General features: G+C 45.3%; 1 protein-coding gene and 1 pseudogene across 1 annotated transcript in view; one reads left to right on the forward strand and one right to left on the reverse strand.

Moving 5' to 3' along the window:
* Positions 1-22,045, forward strand: part of MMRN1 (multimerin 1) — an 81,115-nt gene that overhangs the window by 15,776 nt on the left and 43,294 nt on the right. Inside the window, exons 2-3 of the mRNA XM_066632709.1 lie at positions 6,025-6,144; positions 13,223-13,329. Of these exons, the coding sequence (XP_066488806.1) occupies positions 6,025-6,144; positions 13,223-13,329 (227 nt within the window). The remainder of the gene's footprint in view (positions 1-6,024; positions 6,145-13,222; positions 13,330-22,045) is intronic.
* LOC136656315 (5S ribosomal RNA) lies at positions 13,888-14,004 on the reverse strand (annotated as a pseudogene).

Raw genomic sequence — 22,045 nt, forward strand, 5'->3', positions numbered from 1 at the left:
AGCATTCAAAATTAGTTAATGTGTTCTTAATTGGTTGATCAAACTGACCTGTCAATTAAAAACTGCAGGCTAGTTAACCAAGGGCTAAAGTTTCATCAAGTGACTGTCCAAAGCACTCTGTTTCTTCCATGCAATTTTTATCCAGCCTTGGTTAGAAGAAATATCTGAGCATGAATGAAGGGGCAGAAGTGCCTCTGAATTTGTATGCAGACATTTTTAACCACTTTATTTATGGGAGGGTGTCTCCTACCACACGACAACTCTTTCTTTTTGTATCTGCATGTTTAGTAACTGTCCTTTCAGTTAACCACTTCAAATACAATTATGATAATCTCTGGATTTGCATTATGAATTTTAAAAAGTAGGTTACTTGTTGAGAACTTAACTGTGTCTATTTAAAGCCTGAAATCAAGTTTGAAGGGTTGGAGGAGGGATGGGGCTGCTGTTCTTGTTATGCTTAATAAGCTAAAGATAGTCGTCGTCCCCCAGCTCTGCAAACACACCAAATATCTGGCTGAAAAATGGGTCTGCAAAATCTGTTTTTTTAGATAGGTGCATTACCTGACCCCTTCTTCTCATGCCATTTCCCCATCTTCAATCCCCCCAAAGATGCTGTTGGAGATGATGAGGTATGTTGGGCAGAGTGTCAAACTAGGACCAGGGAGCCCAAGAGCCCCTCCACTACCACTGCAGCAGCCAAAAACAAGACTGGGGGGGGGGGATGGGACTGAAAGCCCACTGCAACGGCTGTGACTCCAGTAAGTCCCCCAAAACAGTTTAGAAAATTTCCCCTAAATTTCTTCCTTTTTCTTCTAGTAGCACCAAACTTTGATTGCTTCTCACAGACATAACCTGGAAGTTCTCTTATGAGAACTTTCAGCTCAGAATGAACTCAATTATCTTCATGAGAGGTCACTCACTCCCATGAATCAGCAATTTTCAACCTTGTTCATCTCACAGCACACTAAGATTTTCAGGGCACACAATCAGTTTTTTGGATAAGAGCACACGAACATAAGAAGAGCCCCGATGAATCAGGTCAAAGGCCCATCTAGACCAGCTTCCTGTATCTCACAGTGTCCCACCAAATGCTTCAGGGAGCACACAAGACAACAGACACAACTTGCATCCTGGTGCCCTCCCCTGCATCTGGCAATCAGAGGCAGCCTACCTCTAAAACCAGGAGCTTGCACATACCTACCATGACTTGTAACCCGTGATGATTGACAAAGCACACCATGCTGCCAGCAGGGGCGTCTCACATCTCCAATGCTTCTGCTAAATCACCCTGCCCCAAACTCCTGCAGGACACCTGTGGACCATTTGCAGCACACCAATGTGCTGCGGCACACTGGTTGAGAATCAATATGGCATGAATCCTCAGACGACCTATCTCCAAATACACAGCCCATACTTCAGTCCTTCCATCGTTCTTTCATGAAGTCGGCTTTGCAACGGGCAAGCACATGTCCCATGGACTCCTCTATTTTATTATGTTACCTTGGCTGAACTTGAGCAGTGGTGTTTGATTGGCCTCTCCCCTTCTCCGGCATCTGCTAGCAAAAGATAATCATACTTTCCCGCCTCTCAATGCAGAAGGGAACTTCGCCTGGTCCAGTGCATTTGCCATTTGCCAAAGAAAACTGGCAAATGTTGTTCTCATTTCATATTAATAAACCTTCCCAGGACTGACACTGTAATGGGGGAAATGAACAGAAGGGAGGCATTTTGCCAGCATCATCTAGGGTAGTCCAGAGACACAGGAGGAATGCATACTGAGAGTTGCCACTCCAAAGCACATCAGTGTGCAACCAGTTAGTGCCTGGGATGCCAAGTGCACCATATGTACAGAAGGTGCTGAAGTCTGGCCAACCCCTTCAGCCAACCAGTGCCACTTTGCTTGGATTACAGTGCCACAGCCAGGACTCCTAATGTTCTCTCTCTAATGGGTGTTCAGTTTATCTCATTTTCTACTCCTGCAAGGCTGCTCCTGTATTTAAATATGCAAATCAAAACAAAAAGGCTAGTGATTGTTTCTGTAGTGGAGTCTTGCTTCTCCCTCTAATCCTTGTTGCAAATCACCAGGGTAGGCTCCTGACGTTGGACAGGTGCATGACGTTGGCCAAGTCCTCAAGACTTCTGCCCCACAATGCAACAGCTTCAGCATTAAGGCCTGAACGGCTGGTGCAGCATATGTACAAAAGTCTGGCCAAGTCAAAGCGCCTCCCATTCCCATAGCCAGTATTCTCTCTGTCCAAGACAGCCAGAAAATGAAAGGCACACAGAAGGAGAGAAACCTTGGCTGGCATGCTCTGCCTCTTCCTGGTGTCATGTGATGAATGCCAGCTGCAGGGAAGCAATGGCAGGAGAGAGGTTTGCATTTCCCTTCTGCTCATGGGCTTCCCAGAAGCAGCTGTTGGGCCACTGTAGGAAACAAGCTTCTGGAACAGATGGGCCTTTGGCCTGATCCAGCAGGGCTTTTCTTAAGTTCTTTGTGCACATCTGTTCCTGAGTTTGAGTCTTTGCTGAGCCATAAAGCTCTTTGAGTGATGGAAAGAATCTGTCATTATCCCTTAGCATAACCTTCCTCAGATGATTGTTCTGAAGATAAATTGGGGAGAAAGGAGATAGGTTTCCTATTCCAAATTTATTGGAAGAAGGGCTGGATAAAAAGATGATAAACGTAATCATAAATTGAGAGGATGCTCTGAGGGTGCCTCATCAAAAAATCCACCAATCCTGGAGCCAACACCAATTATATTAAACTACAAAATCGGTGATTTTTTTATTCCTTTTCAAGAGTTTCTGCACCCAGGGATGTATGAAAAAGATTTTCCATTCCATTCTATTCAATTCTGTTTCCATTCCATTTCATTTGAACAGCTTCCTTTGATTTCTATTCTGCTAATCATCCCTGGGGTGCTTTTTTTTTTTCCCCAGTCACTAAAAAACCCAGATTTAAATATGGATTTTTAAAAAGTATTTTGACCTATGGTTTTATTCAAATAGCTGGTGTGCTGCAAAGCGTGCATTCAAATATGTATTTTTCTGGAACTGTACAGAGTAAAATCCCATCCACTGGGGAGTGGGGAAGGGCGTGGAACCACACATGAATTTCGTCAAGAGAAGTCAGAAATATTCCTATTTTTGCCACTCTCTCCCAACATCAATGATTTAGTACCCATTGTCAACTTTAGCAGTAATCAATATTCACCACTATCGGTCATGCAGCCCGCTTGGGAAGGATGGGCATCCACGAAAGCTGAGTGTTGGGAGAGTTAGGACAGACAGAAGAAAATGTTTCTTTACCCAGTGTGTAATGAGCTTGTGGAACTCTTTGCCACAAGAAGTAGTTATGGCATCTTGCCTGGATGCCTTTAAGAGGCAAATTTCCGGAGGAGAAGTTCATTACGGGCTACAAGTCATAGTAGGTATGTGCAAGATCTTGGTTTTAGAGGCAAGCTGCCTCTGATTGCCAGATGCAGGGGAGGGCACCAGGACGCAGGTTGTGCCTCTTGTCTCATGTGCTCCCTGGGGCATTTGGTGGGCCACTGTGAGATACAGGAAGCTGGACTAGATGGGCTTTTGGCCTGATCCAGCGGGGCTCTTTTTATGTTCTTATGGCATCCAATGGTAGAGGAGAATAAGAAGGTGGTGGTCAGTTGGTCACCTGGTAAGAGAATAGGGAAATTGAAATTGGCCATGATGCTTATATGAACCCTTAAGTTTCAGAACCAGTATGCCACTGAATATTAGTTGCTGTGAGAGCAACAGTGAGAGAGAATAACATTGCCTTGAAGCCCAGCTTGTGCTGTTCAAAGGCACTGGATTGGACTCTGTAGAAAGAAGAATGTCAGTCTGCTCTCACAAGGTTCTTCTTGTGCTCTTCTGCTCTTTTGCTATATATCATGCACATTTTATCCTCATTACTTTTCCACCCGATCATAGATCATTTTCCAACCCCAATTCCTTCTTTATTTGCTTCAATGTTGGTTCCCTCTCCTCCAAAATACAATCCCAATTGTGCTATAATTTTTATTTCAAATCGGGTCTACAAGTTTACTGTAGGAGGAAAGATGTACGTAATGCCTCATATTGATTTTTATAGAGGTGTACCAATTAAAAAGAATTATTGTTCTGCTGCCAATTCCCCTGAAGCATATGCACAGTATAGGAAGAAAGAACATCAAAGAAATTAACCGGAAAGTCTGTTCCCTGGAATTCGTTCTTGAACAGTTAAAGAGCAACATAAAAGTGTTGCAAAGGTTTGGCATCATTCTTTAATTTGGCATCACCCTTAAATTCCAGGAGCAAATTCAGATGACCGTTCTAGAGGCAAGTGTATGGAATAAGCAGGTTTCAGCACAAATTCAGCCCTAGTGAACAAACAGTCTATGATTGCAGCACCACAGCTTGCATCTAGCTGCGTTCCAGGGCTTCTGCCTGCTTCTGCCGATTTCTGCCTGGCAAAAGCAGGAGATATGCCTGACCCCTGGCTGGTTGCAGAAATCTGGATGTTTATTCGCTCCCATCCAGACCTTTTCTTTCTTGGGTGGCAGCTTGGGTCTCCAGAATTGAAGCTGTTCCTGGAGGGTTTTTTCCTAACATGTTTAATGTGACTCAGGGCCCAATCCTACCCAACTTTCCAGTGCTGTGCAGCCTCTGTGACTGCTTCTGTGAGGAGCCCTCTGTGACTGCACCCCACCACAGGATGTCCTGCATTGGTGCTGGAAAGTTGGATGGGATGGGATTGGGTCCTTAGTCAGGGTAGCCCTGTTGAAATCATCAGGATTGCACTCAATAATCTCTTGGAGACTGATGCGGATTCCTGGAGACGCCTGGCCAATCATGAAGAGTTGGCAAACTCGAGTAGTGAGTTTTCTTCCACCCTGTTTAGTCCCTCACTAATCTCGGTACCTGATTCTCAAGTACGCGAGCCAGTTTGGACTGCCCTTGAATGCCAAGTACCAAAAGTGTTTTGAGGTTTTACTTATCCACGGATCTTGCCCCCACCCCCATCTCTCTGTGCCCATTAATGTTGTTTTCTTACTTGCTACTAAGAAAATAGTTCTTCCTTTTACAGGTTACTATAAGCACGCAAGCTTATAGCGACAGTAGTGTTCCCAGAGGGGGGTCAAAATGGTAAGTTTTACAGGTGACCCAATGCAGCATGTAAACATCCCCTTCTCTCTTGCCTCCGAAGTGATTAAAGGCAGTGAGAGCAAAATGGGGGAGATGCCTCCATGTTGCTCTTGCTGCCCAGAATGGCTCCAAAGGGGAGGAGAGGGGCTGCTTACATGGTACATTGAGGTGCTTGCAAAACTTACTGTTTTGTCGTCGTTCCCCAGACCGCCGATATATGTAGCTTCTTGGCCTTTTGGCTAGATCTTGTGTAGTATCGCTGTATAACAATGCAGAGACAGGGTGCATTTTGGTCTAATGTTTTACCCAAAGTTATGCTTCCTTATCCACTTCAGTATTTTTCTTATTTATTGCAACAATTGCATACTCTATTTGTTTAAAGCAGGGGTGTCCAAACATTTTGACAGGAGGGCCACATCATCTCTCTGACACTGTGTCGGGGGCCGGGGGAAAAAAGAATTAATTTACATTTAAAATTTGAATAAATTTACATAAATGAATTTATTAGAGATGGAACTTATATGAATAAATGAAAGTCTTGCAGTAGCTCAAGGCCTTTAAAAGGCCTTGCACAAAGCAAGGCCATCCATTCCTTTGCTGCTGCTGCTGCATCACAGATGTGAAACAGCAAGTAGTGGAGGGAGCCCTCATCTCACAGCTCAGGTGAGAGATCGAACAGTTATCTTCATGCTGAAATCAGTTGTGTCAGGCCAGCAAGTCCCTGGAGGACCAGAGGCTCATTGGAGACTGGGGGCTCCCCGTGGGCCTGATTGGGAGCCCCAGAGGGCCGCATGTGGCCCCCGGGCCGGGGTTTGGGCACCCTTGGTTTAAAGAAAAAAAAATCTAATCTTCATTTACTTCTTTCTCTTTTAACTGACACAGGAATTGGTGTGCTTATGTTCACACAAGGCTCCAGCCCACCATAGTGGTTGACAACGTCGAAAGCTACGCATCAAACAGAGCCAAGCCATGCACTTGGATTACGGGGTCCTGTGGAGCAAGGTGCGTACTGTACTCTAGAGGACATGAGTTCTTTTTAATTAGGTCTAATTGAATTAAAATGAAGAAGGAAGAGACCAGGAAACTCTCCCAGAATTCTCCCCCCAGTCATCAGTCCCCATTGTACAATAGCATGACTGACCAGCCAATTCAGAAAGAGGAACTGAAAGCTGAAGCTCATTATTCCAATCTGAAAACAGGATGGGCAGGTCTGGCTCAAGTCAGTTGGGCTTCCGAAGAGGCATTAAATTCACACTGGTCACTGTCAACCCACGAACACATGCCCATCATCGCCTCCTCTGCTTCTTGTTACCTGGTTAGAAGGGCAGGATCTTGGGAGTGGAACCTCTTCCAGCATACCCGCCACACGGCCAGTTTACAAGAAGCGGCAGGGGAAGACGGGACGTGGTGGAAGTGATCTGATATTGGCAGCTGTGATCACCTCCTCATTCAGCTTTCCTGTTGTGATTTTTAGCAGTACTGCTGGAGAAGGAAAGATGCACCCTCTAAGGGACAGCACACTTGAAGGCTGGGGTTGCAGCCAGGTAGGTAATAGCATGGGGGAGGTAGGGGGCAGATGAAGGGTGCAAGGCACCTCCTGCTAGTTTGCCGCTTTCCCAGCTTACTGCTTGAAGCGGCGGCTTCTGCCAGCCTCATAGATGGGGCTACCCCTAAGGAAGGTCATGTTAAGTTGTGCAAAGGTTCTGGGAAAGTTGAAGCATCATGGGAATTTTCAAAATACTAGTGATGTACTGTTTGGCAGTTGTGCCTCAAGTCAAACAGAGTGCTATTGATGTGTGCATTACAACATGTGTGCCATAATGCATTCATAATATTTGCAGTGGTTTTGTTCCTGCCTGCTGAGCTGGGGACAAGCAAGAAGCACAGTACGCTAGGCGCCAGGGGCAGATCCAGGAAGGGGGCTATGGATGTGTGACCCCCCCCAACTGTCACGCCAGTGAGGAAGGGTGTCCATTAGGATGGGAAACAGCCCAAGCACAGATGGGAGTCTAGGTCTACCCAGCAGGTACCTCTGGGCTCCTAGTCCAGGTGGGAGCCCAGGTCTACCGGCCCAGCAAACCTCAGAGGCCAGAAGTTCAATCAGGAGCCCAGGTCTACCTGTCTGGTTGACCTCGGCTCTGAAGTTAAGGTAGTACTCATGCCCCCCCCCCCAGCACAAACACTGGATCCATCCCGGTAGGAACCAGCAGGATTATAGCCTGGCTCTCTGCCATAGATCTATGGGGGTCTCCTATGTGGCAATAACAAGAGTCACTAGAGGCATAGTTATCTTGCACTCCATGGGAGGAAACAGGAACTAGCTAAGGGCTACATCCACATTTTGAAGAACGGAGAGAGGCCATAGTCCAACAGCCCAACCCACTGTAACTTCCCACATGGTGATAAAGTGGTGCCAACATGGTGTCTGCAGTACCCTGTGGAGTACTGTTTCAGCATGTTGAGGCCTTCTCAGGGTAAGGGAGCATTTGTTCCATAACTCTCTCCCGACCCCTGCATAGCCTTCCCTGCACAGCAGGTATCCTCAGAATGTCTTTGCACAGACCCCCTTGCACGTATCAAACGCTTTGCTTAAATTACACTTGAAGGTTTTTTTAAAAAGACAAAGCATGACTTTGATGCTGCAAGCAAGCATAGACTTTTGAAACATCCTCTTCCCACCCATAGATGGGGATGCTGCTGAAGATTTTAAATACCTGATTCACAATGCAGTCACAATGCAGTGGGCAATATCTCTTACTCATGCGTGGCTATACTACAAATCGAGCATTATTTCCCCAAGGAGTTCTTCTCCAGGTTGAAATGTATAATGAGATGCCACCTGTATGCGGGCAGTAAGTTTGGAACCAGCCCTCAAAGTTGCTTTGCATATTTCATCCAAGCCTAGACATGAATCAAAACAGACAAGGTTGTTTTTGTTTTGAATATGAAGCAGTTGGGAGGGTCAGAGCTGAATTTTATCACTGGAGCTTCGGATAAAACACCTGACTGTTCATCCTGACCTCAGAAGCATTAAAAGCACAGAAGTGTGGGGCCACTTGAGAAGTGGCTGGCTAACTGACCCTGAACTCCTGTGAGATGAACACGGCTACCGGCTCTCTAAACCTTTGGAAGTGCAGTGAGGTTTCTCCAATGCTTCTCAAACCTGTTCATTCCTTGTTCCACTTCCCACTAGCTGGCAGGTTTGCATACACATGAAATGTGACGGTGTCCTAGGAGAAATTTAAAATCCAGTCTGTCTCCTCTCATAGAAGTCAAAACCTTTTCAATCTTCAACTCCCTCGTTCTTGGCGTGCAATATCCTCCTGCCAAGATTAGCAAAAGATTTGATTCCAGAACCATTCTGTCCTTGAGCTGTGCATGGATTTTCCCTGGAACCTTTTGTTCTTGGAAACATAGTTTTACCTTCATAAGCTGGGCACAACATTTGCCCATCCATGGTCAGCTTCTTTAGTCTTGTCAAATGAGTTTAAATGATGATGACGAGGGGAAAGACTCAAAAATGCTGAGCTAGGAAAAGACTCATCTACAAATGGTATCCTATTCACAACCTTGACATCCCTGAACCAGAGCGGATAGCCAGAGGGGAATGGCGCTGTAAGTACTGAGGCACCGCAGCCGGCTGTGTAAGGGCCCCTCTAACTCATCATCTCCAGCACATCACCATCGCTGCCTGGAATGGCTCCAATTGCGAGTGGGAGGGACCACTTACATGTTGTCTGCCATACTTACTTCCTGTGCCCGCTCTGGCATCACTACTGCCCCTGAACATGTTATAGCACCATCTCTGAATTCAAATATGGTTGAAAACATGTTTATTTTCTGCACCGTTAACCTCGGTGTAATGGTACATGTCATCTTGAAGTAACTTGTGAATGTAACAAATGTGCTTGCATCATAGAGGCACCCTTGCCAAGGTTTTGTGATTGTCTGCTCCTCCCTTGTGAGGATGGCACACTTGCGGGCCAAACCTGTTGGGCAGCCCAATCTGAGCGGCCCAGAGAGTGAGGCTGCTGCAGCGCCAAAAATGACTGCCGTGACATCCTGAGCTCAACTGGGTAGCCACTGGTGGCTCCTCAGGGGAAGGGGATGTTCGTCCCCTTTCCTCGGGTAATGGAAGTAGCCCTGCAATGGGGCTACTCAGTTTTACCGCAATCCTTGGGTCACCATAGAATCAAGATTCTCTGTGTCAGGTGGTGGACCTGACACAGAGGCTCAGGATCCAGTGGAGTGGAGCTCCAGTGATCCTGCCTCCTACCTGCCCCACTCCCTCCCCAGTATGCCTCCTCCCTGCCCTCTCCCTGCCCTCCCTCCACCTTCCTGCTCCCCAGAACTCCTCCTCCCCACCTCCCCCCACACCTCCTTTCACCTCTCTGTAAACATGCTTTATGGCATGTTTGCAACTCTTGTTGCTGGCGGAGCACCGGTGGTGCAAGCTCAGGACTGGGCTCGTAGCCTCTGTAGTTTGTGTGGATTGGCCTTTCATCTCGCTCTGTTGCAAAATCAGTTATAAGATGGCAGAATATAACATTCTGAAATAAATAGCAACTCCATTGATACACATTTACATAGTGAGACCAGCAGCCCAATCCTTTAGGCTGAAGCCACCAGTAGAATGTGTTCCCTTGGTGGCAGCTGCTAAAAAGCAGCTGTAAAGTAGCTTCTGTCAGTATACGCACTTCCTACGCATGTCACTGGAATGACAGAAACTTTCCAAGAAAAGTAAGATGGCAGGGGATATATGCCACCTTGGACATACACCACCAAAATGGCTGGCATATGTCCTGAGAAATGGCATCATTAGGGGTGCAGGGGGTGACACCCTGGGGGTGCATGTGACACCATTACTGGTCAAAATTGCGAAAATTTTGGCATTTTCAAATAATATCATCATGTTATATATCATTTGATGGGTAATTTAATACAAAATGCAACAAAACAAGCCATGTTGAAATGTCTGTATTGTATCAAATGTTGTAGCCAAATAACCAGAATGCACAACTGCCTTATGTCACAAAAAGTGGATTTCTTTAACTCAAAACTGACCAATGGCACTGATTGATCTGAGAGCCAATGCGATATCTGTTATGGGAGGAGGTCCATCGTGGGGGTGGCGCAATGAGCTCTCGCCCTGGGTGACGCAAACCTTAGTGATGCCTCTGGTCCCGAGGAGACCCTTAGGTGAAAAAATTTTTACTTACCTTCTGCAGGCTGTCTGATCTCCCCCCTCTCCCACCACAGCATGCAGCTTAGCTTCCGTTGGTGCAGCAGCATGCTATAACATAGCACCGGATAGGATTGGCGCCTCAGACCGCTATTAAGAACATAAGGACATAAGAACAGCCCCACTGGATCAGGCCATAGGCCCATCTAGTCCAGCTTCCTGCATCTCACAGCGGCCCACCAAATGCCCCAGGGCGCACACCAGATAACAAGAGACCTTGCATCTGGCATTCTGACATAGCCCATTTCTAAAATCAGGAGGTTGCACATGCACATCATGGCTTGTAACCCATAATGGATTTTTCCTCCAGAAACTTGTCCAATACCCTTTTAAAGGTGTCCAGGCCAGATGCCATCACCACATCCTGTGGCAAGGAGTTTCACAGACCAACCACACGCTGAGTAAAGAAATATTCTGTGGAGACATACTTCCCACTTCAGAGTAGATGCACAATGCCCTCTTTCCACCTTGTATCAGAAGCGCAAATAGCAGCTGCATCGTTTGCTGTTGTTGCTTAATCATAATATCTAGACCCAGCCTGACCAGGTCCCATTGATAAGAAATAAACCCCAAGTCTGACATGAAAAACCCCCTCAAAAGCACTTGGGCTGTCGAAATCTCTGCATTAATTATATATAGCTCTAGAAACCTAAGAAGGTTTCTGGGGACTCACTTGAGTGGAAGCTTCAAGTGGATATGAATATTTTGGAACTAGATTTCATGATCTTAATGACAAGACATTTGCACAGCTGCTTATTCATAGTCATGCTGAAGCCAAAGCCATAATTTTAACTACTTAAGAATGAATATTTACCCTGTTTGCCCTTAGCCTACCACACTCTTATGCACACATTTTTAATATAGATAAAGAAGGAAAATGCAAACAGAAAACTCAATTGCAAGGACTCCAAATAAGATGACTTTTATGTAATTTGTTTTTTAATTTAAGGTATCATTTTCTTCCTCCTAGTTTTTAATGAGATCTTGCCTTAGTAAGAAATAAGCATAACCCTTTCCTACAGCATTTTTCATGGTCTTACCATTGTTCTCAGTGTCCTTACCTGCAGTCTCCATTTTGCCCTTCATAACGGGACCCGATCCTGACTACCAACTGGGACAGAGTTCTTAATTTAGGGAGTGAGCCTTCTGAAGTTTTCCTGTGTATGTCCTACTGAATTGAAGCTGTCCAACAATACTAGCCCAATCTTATCAGGTTTACCCAGAAATCAGCCCCACTCCCAAGAAAGGTGCCTGGGACCCAAAGAGAGCTGAAAGCACCAGCTCCTAGCAGTGGTTCCCAAACGTACCTGGGTCATGACACCCCAGCAACCTCCTCAGCCAGATGCTACCATCTTGGATCTCATGAAATCTTGCAAGATCCAAGATGGTGATGTTTTGTGAATCCAAGATGGCAGCACCTGGGGCCATTGGCAACCTCCTGCAGTGCCTCATAAGTGTGCCACAATGCCCTAAGGCAGTGGTTCTCACACATTTAGCACTGGGACCCACTGGAACAGAACGAGAATCTGTTGGGACCCACCGGAAGTGATGTTATGACCGAAAGTGACATCATCAAGCAGGAAAATTTTTCACCATCCTAGGCTGCAATCCCACCCACACTTACCCAGGAGTAAGTTTCTTTTACTATCATTGTTAAAAGAATACACATAGTAGTTTGTTAAAAGTACAGGTCTATAACATTTCCCCAAATGCAGTCACATATCATGGTAGCATCAAGCTTAATATATTAAAAATAGAATATTGAAATGAATGGGGACCCACCTGAAATTGTCTCATGACCCACCTAGTGGGTCCCAACCCACAGCTTGAGAAACACTGCCCTAAGGTGTTGTGATGCACATTTTGGGAACATTTGTCCTATAGTGACCAGCACTGGCCTGAAAGTTTTATTACTATATTGTACTTTTTAAAGTGTTGTAAGCTGCCTTGAATCTCTTCGGAGGTAGGAAGATGGGATATAAATAAACTGCATTTATTAAATGCATTTTAAAAGTTGCATTATTTACATACATTTTGCATTCTTAAACTGCAAAATAAATAGATGTATTGTTCATAAAATAAACTGCAATAAATCAATGTGTCATACTCATTTAAATGCCATGCGTCCAAATGCCACAATAAATCTATTAGCTTTTAAGGGGCCATCAGATCTCAGAATCTTGTCATTTTGTGCAGGGCATGGGGTGCTTTATCCACCTGCACCCTATCATCAGGACAGGATTGCAAGCCTGCAAAACTTGAACACCCAACATTTAAAATTGTTGATGGCAAATGAGACAGTAAAAAAAAAATGTCTGAAGTCTAAGAAATTGGACTTTGAACAATATAGATTGGATAGTGGTTTACATGAGAGAAGCATGTTGTTGAACGTTTTCATCTGCTTGTGTACATCATCTTGTCCTACCATGGAAGAAACATGAATAAATAAATATTGGTCTTGCAAAGCTTAGTTTATGCTGTGCTAAGCACAATTAGTGGGGAACTTGTAGTGACATTTGAGTGGGAGAAACACTGGGCTTATTTGTTCCTTTTGTAAAATGTTGACTTCTAGCATTTGCACCACAATTTGGAGTTCAACCTGGGATTTTGTTGCCCTCCGTATATTAATTTCAGCGGTGCTCCTGAAGTCTTTATTTCCACTCGCTTTGACATGAGGCTGTTCTGTAAAAGGCATTTGCTTTTGGTCTTGCGCAGGATGCAATCAATAGACTTCAAAAATAATCCCTCTGTGGCCTATTACTGATGTATTGTCCTGTATCATGTCCATTCATCTGAGACAGACCCCCACTAACATTTGCTTTCCAAATCACCTTGCAGCTCCCAGTCAAGGACTCACCAAGCTTACAGGATCAAACATATGATTGTGACATCTCTGGAGTGGAAGTGCTGCCCTGGGTACAGTGGAGGAAACTGCCAACCCAAAGGTACATGAAACTGCGGAGATACTGGTGGTGCGCAATTTGATTTGGCTACAAAACGGCTGTAAGGAAAAAATTTGTTCATAACAGATGGAAATACAGACCCATTCAGGGTTCAATTAGACGTATCTAATCAGGCAGCTTGGCCCTATGGAGGAAGGTTATTGTTGTTTATGATTAGCGGGTGTGTGTGTGTGTGTGTGTGTGTGCGTGCGTGCGTGCGTGCGTGCAAAATATAGCAAAACCACAGCAGGCAGGCAGGCAGGGCTGCCTTTAAGACAATTGGACCAATTGCTCCAAATTGGGCCCAGTGCCTAAGGGCCGCCCGCACTAGGGTAGCCTAGTCTTGTATGCAATTTTATATTAAAATCTGCTTATATCCATTTGGTCCATTAACTCGCATGCACTTTTTAAGCGCACATTTTGATTCTACCGTAGAGATATAAAGTCTATAACAAATTTTATTGGTATCTCTAAGATTCTGCAGACCTTGGCTGGGAACCTGGGCTCTGCCCCCCCCCCCAAAATGGTTGGCAACCTTCAGTCTCGAAAGACTATGGTATAAGCCTACAGCACCCGGTATTCCCAGGCGGTCTCCCATCCAAGTACTAACCAGGCCTGACCCTGCTTAGCTTCCGAGATCAGATAAGATCGGGCACGTGCAGGGTAACAGTTGCCTGCCCCAAAGTATTCCCAGTTGGGTTCTGCAGTTCCTAAGGCCAGTCCTACAGCCTTATTTTAGGAGGGCTTTAGTACGCTGCAGTTTTTTTTTAAAAATCCCAATCATGCCCCCATGTTCTATTTTTAAACATTTTTCAACTATTTGGTTCAAAAATGCATTTCAACTGAAAATGCAATTTTACAGAGTCCCCCCTCCCAGCTTGCTATGTATAAACAACGCTATCTCCCATTGGGCCACCTTGTGCTGTTAAATACAAGATTTAACAGCACATCCTAGGCCTTCAATACTACACACATTGACCTGTTAGTAGGTTCCATTTAACTTAATGGAACTTATTGTTGAGAGTGGATGTGCATGGCTTTGCACTTTGAATGAAGCAAAAAAAAAAAAAGGCGGTTCTAAGAGAGATTGAAAGGGGTGGGAGAGACACTATCTTTTTTCAGCAGCACTGAGGGTAGAGAGTGTCCTTCCCTCTACCTTTTGTATTTCCTGGACACTGGGGGGGGGGTGCATTGTCCGTGTGTGCATTTACACACGTTTACCATTGGGGGATTGTAGGCTGGAGCACACCATGGGGCCCCCCAGCACTGGACTGGTGTACCAAATGGTTGCAGTCCCACTCCTGCCACCATGCACTGAGTTTATTCTTGGGGGAAGGGAATATAGTCATAGGGCTAATGAAGAGAGTTGGCAGCAGACCAGGGAGCAAGTTAGGAGCAGGGTAAAAACTTTGTTCTCAGACATATTCTTGCCACTGTTCCTCTTCAAAGGGACCAGATTCAGGTTGTTGGGGCCTCTGGGACAAGAATGACTGACCAATAACTAATAGCCAGTGACAGGCTGATCTTCAATGAATTTCCCTAATCCCCCTTTAAAGCCATCAGCAAGCTCTATACGTTAAATTATGCATAGTTTGAAGACGTAATGTCTTGAATCTCCTGGGAATGAATTGCATTGGATACCTCTGACTCACTTCTAGTATTAGCAGAGAGGAAAAGTATCTCTGTATCCACTTTTCCCCACCATATATAACTTTAGACGCCTCTATCATGTCTCCCTGTACAGCGCAATACTATACATGTTTACTCAGAAATAAGTCCCATTTTATTCAGTGGAGCTAATTCCTAGGTAAGGGTGTTTAGGAATGCAGCTTTAATTGCCTTTTTCCAGGGTGACCAGATACATTGGAGGACAGAGTGCCTATACCTTTAACCATGGTATAGAAGAGGCAATTTTGGCAGGTGCAGCTTTTTAAATCCTTCCATGTTGAGCTGCACCTGCTAAAATTCCCTCTTCTATACCATGGTTAAAGGTATAGGCACTCTGTCCTCTGTTGCAGTGGTTCTCAGACTTTTAGCACTGGGACCCACTTTTTCGAATGAGAATCTGTAGAGACCCACCAGAAGTGATGTCATAACCAGAAGTGACACCATCAAACAGGAAATTTTTTTAACAATCCTAGGCTGCAATCCTACCCGCACTTATCCAGCAGTAAGTCCCATTTACTATCATTGTTAAAAGCATATACACAATAGCCTGTTAAAAGTATAGTTCGGTAACATTTCCCCAAATGCAGTCACATACCATGGCAGCATCAAATCTGCTATATTAAAAACAAAATGTCGAAGTGAATGGGAACCCACCTGAAATTGGCTTGTGACCTACCTCGTAGGTCTCAATCCACAGTTTCAGAAACACTTCTCTGTTGTATCTGGTGACCCTGCCTTTTTCGAAAGAGTTCCAGACACTGTAGCTTTTTCTTATAAGAAAGGACCAGCCCCCTGAACATTTCAATTGTTTCAGTTCGGGGTGGGGCACAGCTCGGTCTGTACACTGGTTAATTCCGCCCTGCCAGACCAAACCTGCCCAGATGAAAGAATCATTTCAGAAAGTAATTTCAGGGATATTAAATCATTCAGGTATATTAAATTATGGCCTCCTGAATGCCTCTTGTTTAAAAATTAATTCACCTGTAGTAGCTTGACCCTTCTGACTTTTTAAGGCACCTTTTCGCTGAATATATTCCAGCCAGAGGGCATACATTTATACATTCAATCCCATTCCCATTGAAGTCAAGGGAGATTTATATCCTTGGTTTCATTTGGATTAAGATTGAGGCAGATGGCAAAATGCCACGCAGACGTTTGTACCGACCCTGTGTAAAACATTGCCTGTTTGAGACAAGGAGTCCTGTATTTTATGATCGTCCCTGTGATCAAACATATGGTGAATGCTCTGTAGTTTAACATGACTGAGATGACTTGCGCATGGCCTTATACAAGCGCCCCTTGAAAAATAAGATATGGCATCCACATACATATTTTAAATGGATGAATATTACAAGAAATGCCATTAGCTGCGGTAGGGAACTCAATCACTGGTGGTAGAGGCTGTGATTAAAAATTTATGGGTAGAAATGTAGAGAAGTCATTGCTGTTCACATCCAAGAGAGGGAAGCCTTAATACTGGCAGTCCTGGAATCCCTGTGGAAACAAGATTCTCTCTTAGACATGACTGAAAAAGGGGTTTTGGTGAACTCTGATTGGGACTGTTCATCTGCCAAGCTTTTACATCTAAAAATACAGCTGACGTGGATCTAACGCTTTTGGAGGGGGGATTAAAATGATGGAATAGTAAATCAAGACAATAAATGTGAAAACTATGTGAAGGCAGCAGGCAACTACCATGGAAGGAAGGTGATGCACTAATAAAAGACTATTGTAAGTGAAGGATACATAATGCACAGCTGGAAAACTCTGCTGGGACAGCAGTTTTCAGACTATTCGCCTTAAGTCCTGATGGTCTTAGGGCAGCAGTTCCCAAATGGTTTTAGCTCCTTGTCCTCCACCGTGTCACAATGTGATGTGTGGGCAGGAGGTCTGGTCTAGAGGGTAGAGCCTCCATTTGCCTGAAGATTAACATCCACAAGGTCGCCGGTTCGAGGCCACCGGCACCGTGCGACCTTGAAGCAGCTGGCAAGCTGCAGCTGAGCTGTTCCATCTGCTCGGAGCGTGGGAGGATGGAGGCCAGAATGTTAAACCAGATCGGAGTGTAACAACTTGAATGTAGTGGTTCTTGAAAGAAAGAACCTTCTTTCAATTTGCAAAAATCCCTGCGTGGATTTAATAAGCCTGCCTATGTAAACCGCCTTGAATAAAGTCTTGAATAAAGACCAAGAAAGGCGATATATAAATACTGTATATTATTATTATATTATATTATTGTGCCGTCAAGCCTTACTGGGAGCCTGTAGAGGCCACTTCTGAGTTGTGCCACACCTGCAACTCACTCCATTGGCCTTCGTGGACCCCAGAAGACGCAAACCAGAAGTCGTGGAAGCAAGTCGCTTCCTCAAGGCATTCTGGGGTTCATGGAGGCCAAAGGAGTGGGTCAAATGTGACCTGGAATTGGCCTCTGGAGGCTCCCAGTGTACAACACACTGTACATTAAATCATAACCCATCATTGGCTCGCAACCTATAGTTTGAGGAATGCTGTCTTAGGGCACAAGACACCTGCACAACCACAGAGAAATGCATGGGGGGCTCCACAAGTGTACAGAAGAGCATTTGTGTCAGTGTGCTGTGCTCAGGAGAACTTCCTGGTGGACGGTGCCCTTAAGGCACAAGACACCTGCACAACCACAGGAAAATGCACGGGGGGGACGGGACCTCCACAGGTATACAGAAGAGCATTTGTGTCAATGGGCTATGCTCAGAACTTCCTGGTGGACAGTGCCCTAAGCCTGTAATTCTTTCATCCTTTTCAACTGCACTATGCGCCTTGACCCCAGAGCCTCGGAGAGGAATTTTATCAGGGGGTACAAAGTTTCTTTTGGGCCCTTTGCAAAGGTGGAGGGGTGAAACAGAGTGGAGGAGGGTGGTGACGGGAGAGCAGAATGGGGGCAGGGAAGGGCAAATCAGGATGGGGGAGGTTGGAGACCCCCTCTCTCCTAGGCCCTGCTTGACCCCACCCTAGAGAAAGGAGGATAAAAATGAGGCTAAAAAGGAGGGTAAAAACATAAAAATGGATGTGTTTGACGATAACATGATTGATGCCATCCACTTTAGGATTGATGCCATCCCATTAGGTCAGGGCATGACTTAACTTGTGGGCCCAACTCACCAGTTGAAGATTAATATTTTAATTGCTTGATCTGAATCCGCCAGGGGGAGCTGAATGGAGTCTGAGGGCACATGAAACAACCACCTTGCTGAACCTAAGCAGGGTGATTGGTTTCTGGATGGGACTCAGCTTGGAAACTTCATGTACATCACCTTTAGTCTTTAGTTCCATGATGGAACAGGTGGCTTATAAATGTAAGAAATTAATTGTGCGTGTCATTTCCTGTGCCTCTTGAGTCAATGGATAAATGGATAAAATGAATTTGGATAAAAGGCAGGGCAAACTAGAAATCTCATCCCTTCCATAGTAAATGATCATTCATGTCTAAGCCTTAAGGGTGAAGCCACAGCCCCTCTGGTCTGTGGCAACTAAGCCCTTATTGACAATGATTCCAGTGCTGCCACTATGTTGCTGGGGGTTGTGAACAGTTGGCTCCTTTTTTCACTCCCTAATCTCTCGTTGATGATGGACTCACTGTATTCTGCCACAGCCACACTACTGAGGTTTCCGCATTTGGCTGGGCCGGTTGGGACCTTGACCAAGACCTAACATGGTTGACCCTTGACACCATCCTGACTGATTTCCCACTCACAAAGATAAATTGGCTTGGGAAGGGAGAACTGACAGGACAAGCTGGGGCTTGGTGTTCTGACAACACAATCACAGGATTTCAGCCTCTTGGAAAATGGTTGAAAAGTCCTGAGCTTTTTGTTTTCATTTGGTACAGAGTGTTCTTAACCCAGAATGTTGTTTATTCCGAACAGAAAAATTTCTGTTCTACAATTATGGAGTTTTCCCAGTAGATGGCTGTATAATGTTCACAATGAAGGAAGGCCAACTGCAGTACAGAGCAGCAGACAAAGGAAAAAGGCTTAACGCTTAAGCTCATATACTAATTTAAGTGCTTAGTGCATCAGTGTAAGTAGCCAGTGCACCCCCTTAAAAAAAGGAGCACCTTTTGTGTATTCATGTCTGCCTCTGGTATCAGTTCCCCATTATTACCTTCTGCTGGAAAACAAAGGAGTACAGGAAGAAAAATAGTGTTGGCACATTTAGTTCCTGAAACATTTTTTTTTGGCGCACGATCCTGCCAAAGGTCAGCATGTGAAAATCCCATTGATTTCTGAAGCCTCACAATCTCTCATATCAAAACCAATAGGATTGAAAGTGTCTAACTTTGGCTGGAATGGACGCTTTGTGAGTTTTGACCCTCAACAAGAAACAGAACAAGGTTCTGGGTGTGGGGGGGGGGAATAGATGTGACATGGAAATTCTGTGATCAGAACTCCCACCATGTTTTCTATTCAAAAAGTAACTGTGCCCCCCCATTTAGATCAGGACCATGGTGTGTGTGTGTGTGTGTGTGTGTGTGTGTGTGTGTGAGAGAGAGAGAGAGAGAGAGAGAGAGAGAGAGAGAACTCTTTGCCTTACCCCCAGGTATAAACTGATGGTGTGTAAATCTCACTAGTCTAGTCTTTACCATTAGACCCAGTGGGTCTTGTTTCAAGAGCTGGAGCTCCAGGACAACACCAGACTATTCCTAATACTCATTTTGGGATATTTGAGGTGAGATGGACCTTCCTTCAATGGAAGGAAGCTTCCAGTGATTTCAGCTTCCCAGACAGTTCCTTACATGCTCAATCTGGCACCACATTCCTCTGAAAACTAGTTTTGTCTTTCTTCCACAGTATTTTATGGTACAGTGCAATCATTGTTTAAAACATCTGATACTGGCCATAAGATATTGAAGGGATCATTAATCTGATCCAAATATTTGTTTTCCATTTCACAACTCCTATGATTGCATATGCAGTTAACTAGAGAATTTAGGCACATCCCACATTATATTGTTCAGGTATACAGCCAACAATGCAATGCTAACCTGCACTAGTGCAGCCAGGCCACATGCCCTGTGTTTTAACCTATGCAGTTAGGAGGCAGCTGGAGGTCACCTTGGGGTAAGGGAATATCTCCCCCTTACCCTGAGTAACACTCCAGTCATCCCTATGGGGCTACTGTGCCAGCTATTTATTACTGGATCTGTGCCAGCTCTTTAGCTGGTGCAAACCCAGATAAATCCGGTGTAACACCAGGGCAGCCAGGAGAGAGGTTAGGATACAGTGGAGGCTTGTTTCACTAATCCTACCCCCACCTGGGTTTGATATTACCCATTCCACCCTCCCCCACCCAAAAACGCCCCCTCCCAACCTCCACACAGCCCATTCACCACCCTTTCCCACCCACCCACCCCCACACCCCCCAGCCTGAACTTACCTGTGCTGGCCAGAGCAGGGAGTGGACCCAGCACCAGCAGGCCAGCAAGCACCTTATGGCACATTTGCAACACTCAGGGAGACCTGTGCCAGCATGACAGCACAGTAGGAATGGACTGCCCAGTATGTTCAGTATGTTGGCATCCTTCAGACTCGGAAGACTATGGTGTCACGCTCTGAATGGTGGTTCTGGAACAGAGTGTCCTCTCCAGTGCGTGAAGCCTGGGTAAAGTGGATATGGAGGATAGGCTGTTACCCATGCAGCAAATCCCCCCTCTCCATGTCGCTGAAATGGTCCAATGGAAAGGCAGAGGCCAATACGGTTGGTTCCAGCGGTGTCGCAGGAGTTGCCAGAACGTGACTGTGTTCAGCCATGAACTGCCTCAGGGACTCCGGCTCCGGATTTTGCCTCGAGGTTGACTCCTGAAGCCTTTTCCATAACTGGATGTAGCCACAAGGCAGTGGAGGTTTGGGATCAGAGTTTTCCTTCTCTCAGATGAGCTGCCTTCCCAGGCTGATGAGTCCCATCTACCTGGTGGCTGTTTAGTCGCCTCTTATGACTAAGTACAGCCAAACTGAGGGCCTATTCTTATCCCCAGCCCCCAGGGGAATGTGTACACTTGAAAAATGCATTAATATTTTACATTTTTGTTGCATTAGAATACGTGTACCATACAGGTACATTCATCAGGAAGCTATAATTGGCTACAGCTTCCTGTAGGGTGCACATTGAGTGACAACCCCACATTTGGGCAGTATGTGAAACGTCTCGCATGAAAATGGCAACCAGAACTCTTGCGGAAAAAAAAATAATAAGGTGGGAGAAGCTGCAAGGTCTGTAAGGGATTATGAATCTGCTGCATATCTTGAAGCCAAGCAAGTTGATTTAATGAGAAGGGTGCTGGACATGATTGACTGTCTGGGAGAAAAACACCATCACATGGTAGTGCCTACATTTGGGAACAAAAGAATGGTAAGCGGAAGAAGAAAAGGACATCCATCAGGTGGCCATTTATCACAGGAGAGTAACCGATTCCCCCTGTCAGAGATTATATCGCAGTATCACCACCTAAGAAATCCCGTGTAATTAATTGGGATGAATGCAAGTATTTAACTCCTGTTGACAGCCACGGCCATACGAAGATAACAGTAGCCATTGAAACGGCAAGCCACGCTTTCAGCTTAGATTGTCGCTCTGGCTGCCGCTCTGACAGGTTTTAAGGACAGCTAGATCTCACACACCCCTGCGGAGCACCTAATTGTTGCTTCCTACAATTACAGCATGTTGAATTTATTTGTATCATCTTTAAATGCAACTCCTCATTCAACACAGCTGGAGCTAAAAATTCCTGAAAGAGCATTTTCAGTGAATTTCAGGGTTGTTGAAGAGGGTTCCGGCGAAGGAACGAACAAGGGCAACGTGGGTTGGGTTTGTGGGTGAGGAATTCTTGTAAACGTTCAGGGTGGAGCAAAACACTGATCAGGTTTTTGTTCATTCATCATGTGTTCTTTCTTTCTTTCTTTCTTTCTTTCTTTCTTTCTTTCTTTCTTTCTTTCTTTCTTTCTTCACAGTTGACACTCTGCCTCTGTTCGTGGCACGGGGCAGGGTGAATGGGATGTTGCACATGTCTGCCACATACTCT

This window comes from Tiliqua scincoides, chromosome 6 (genome assembly GCF_035046505.1).
Source record: "Tiliqua scincoides isolate rTilSci1 chromosome 6, rTilSci1.hap2, whole genome shotgun sequence".
NCBI classification, from domain to species: domain Eukaryota; kingdom Metazoa; phylum Chordata; class Lepidosauria; order Squamata; family Scincidae; genus Tiliqua; species Tiliqua scincoides.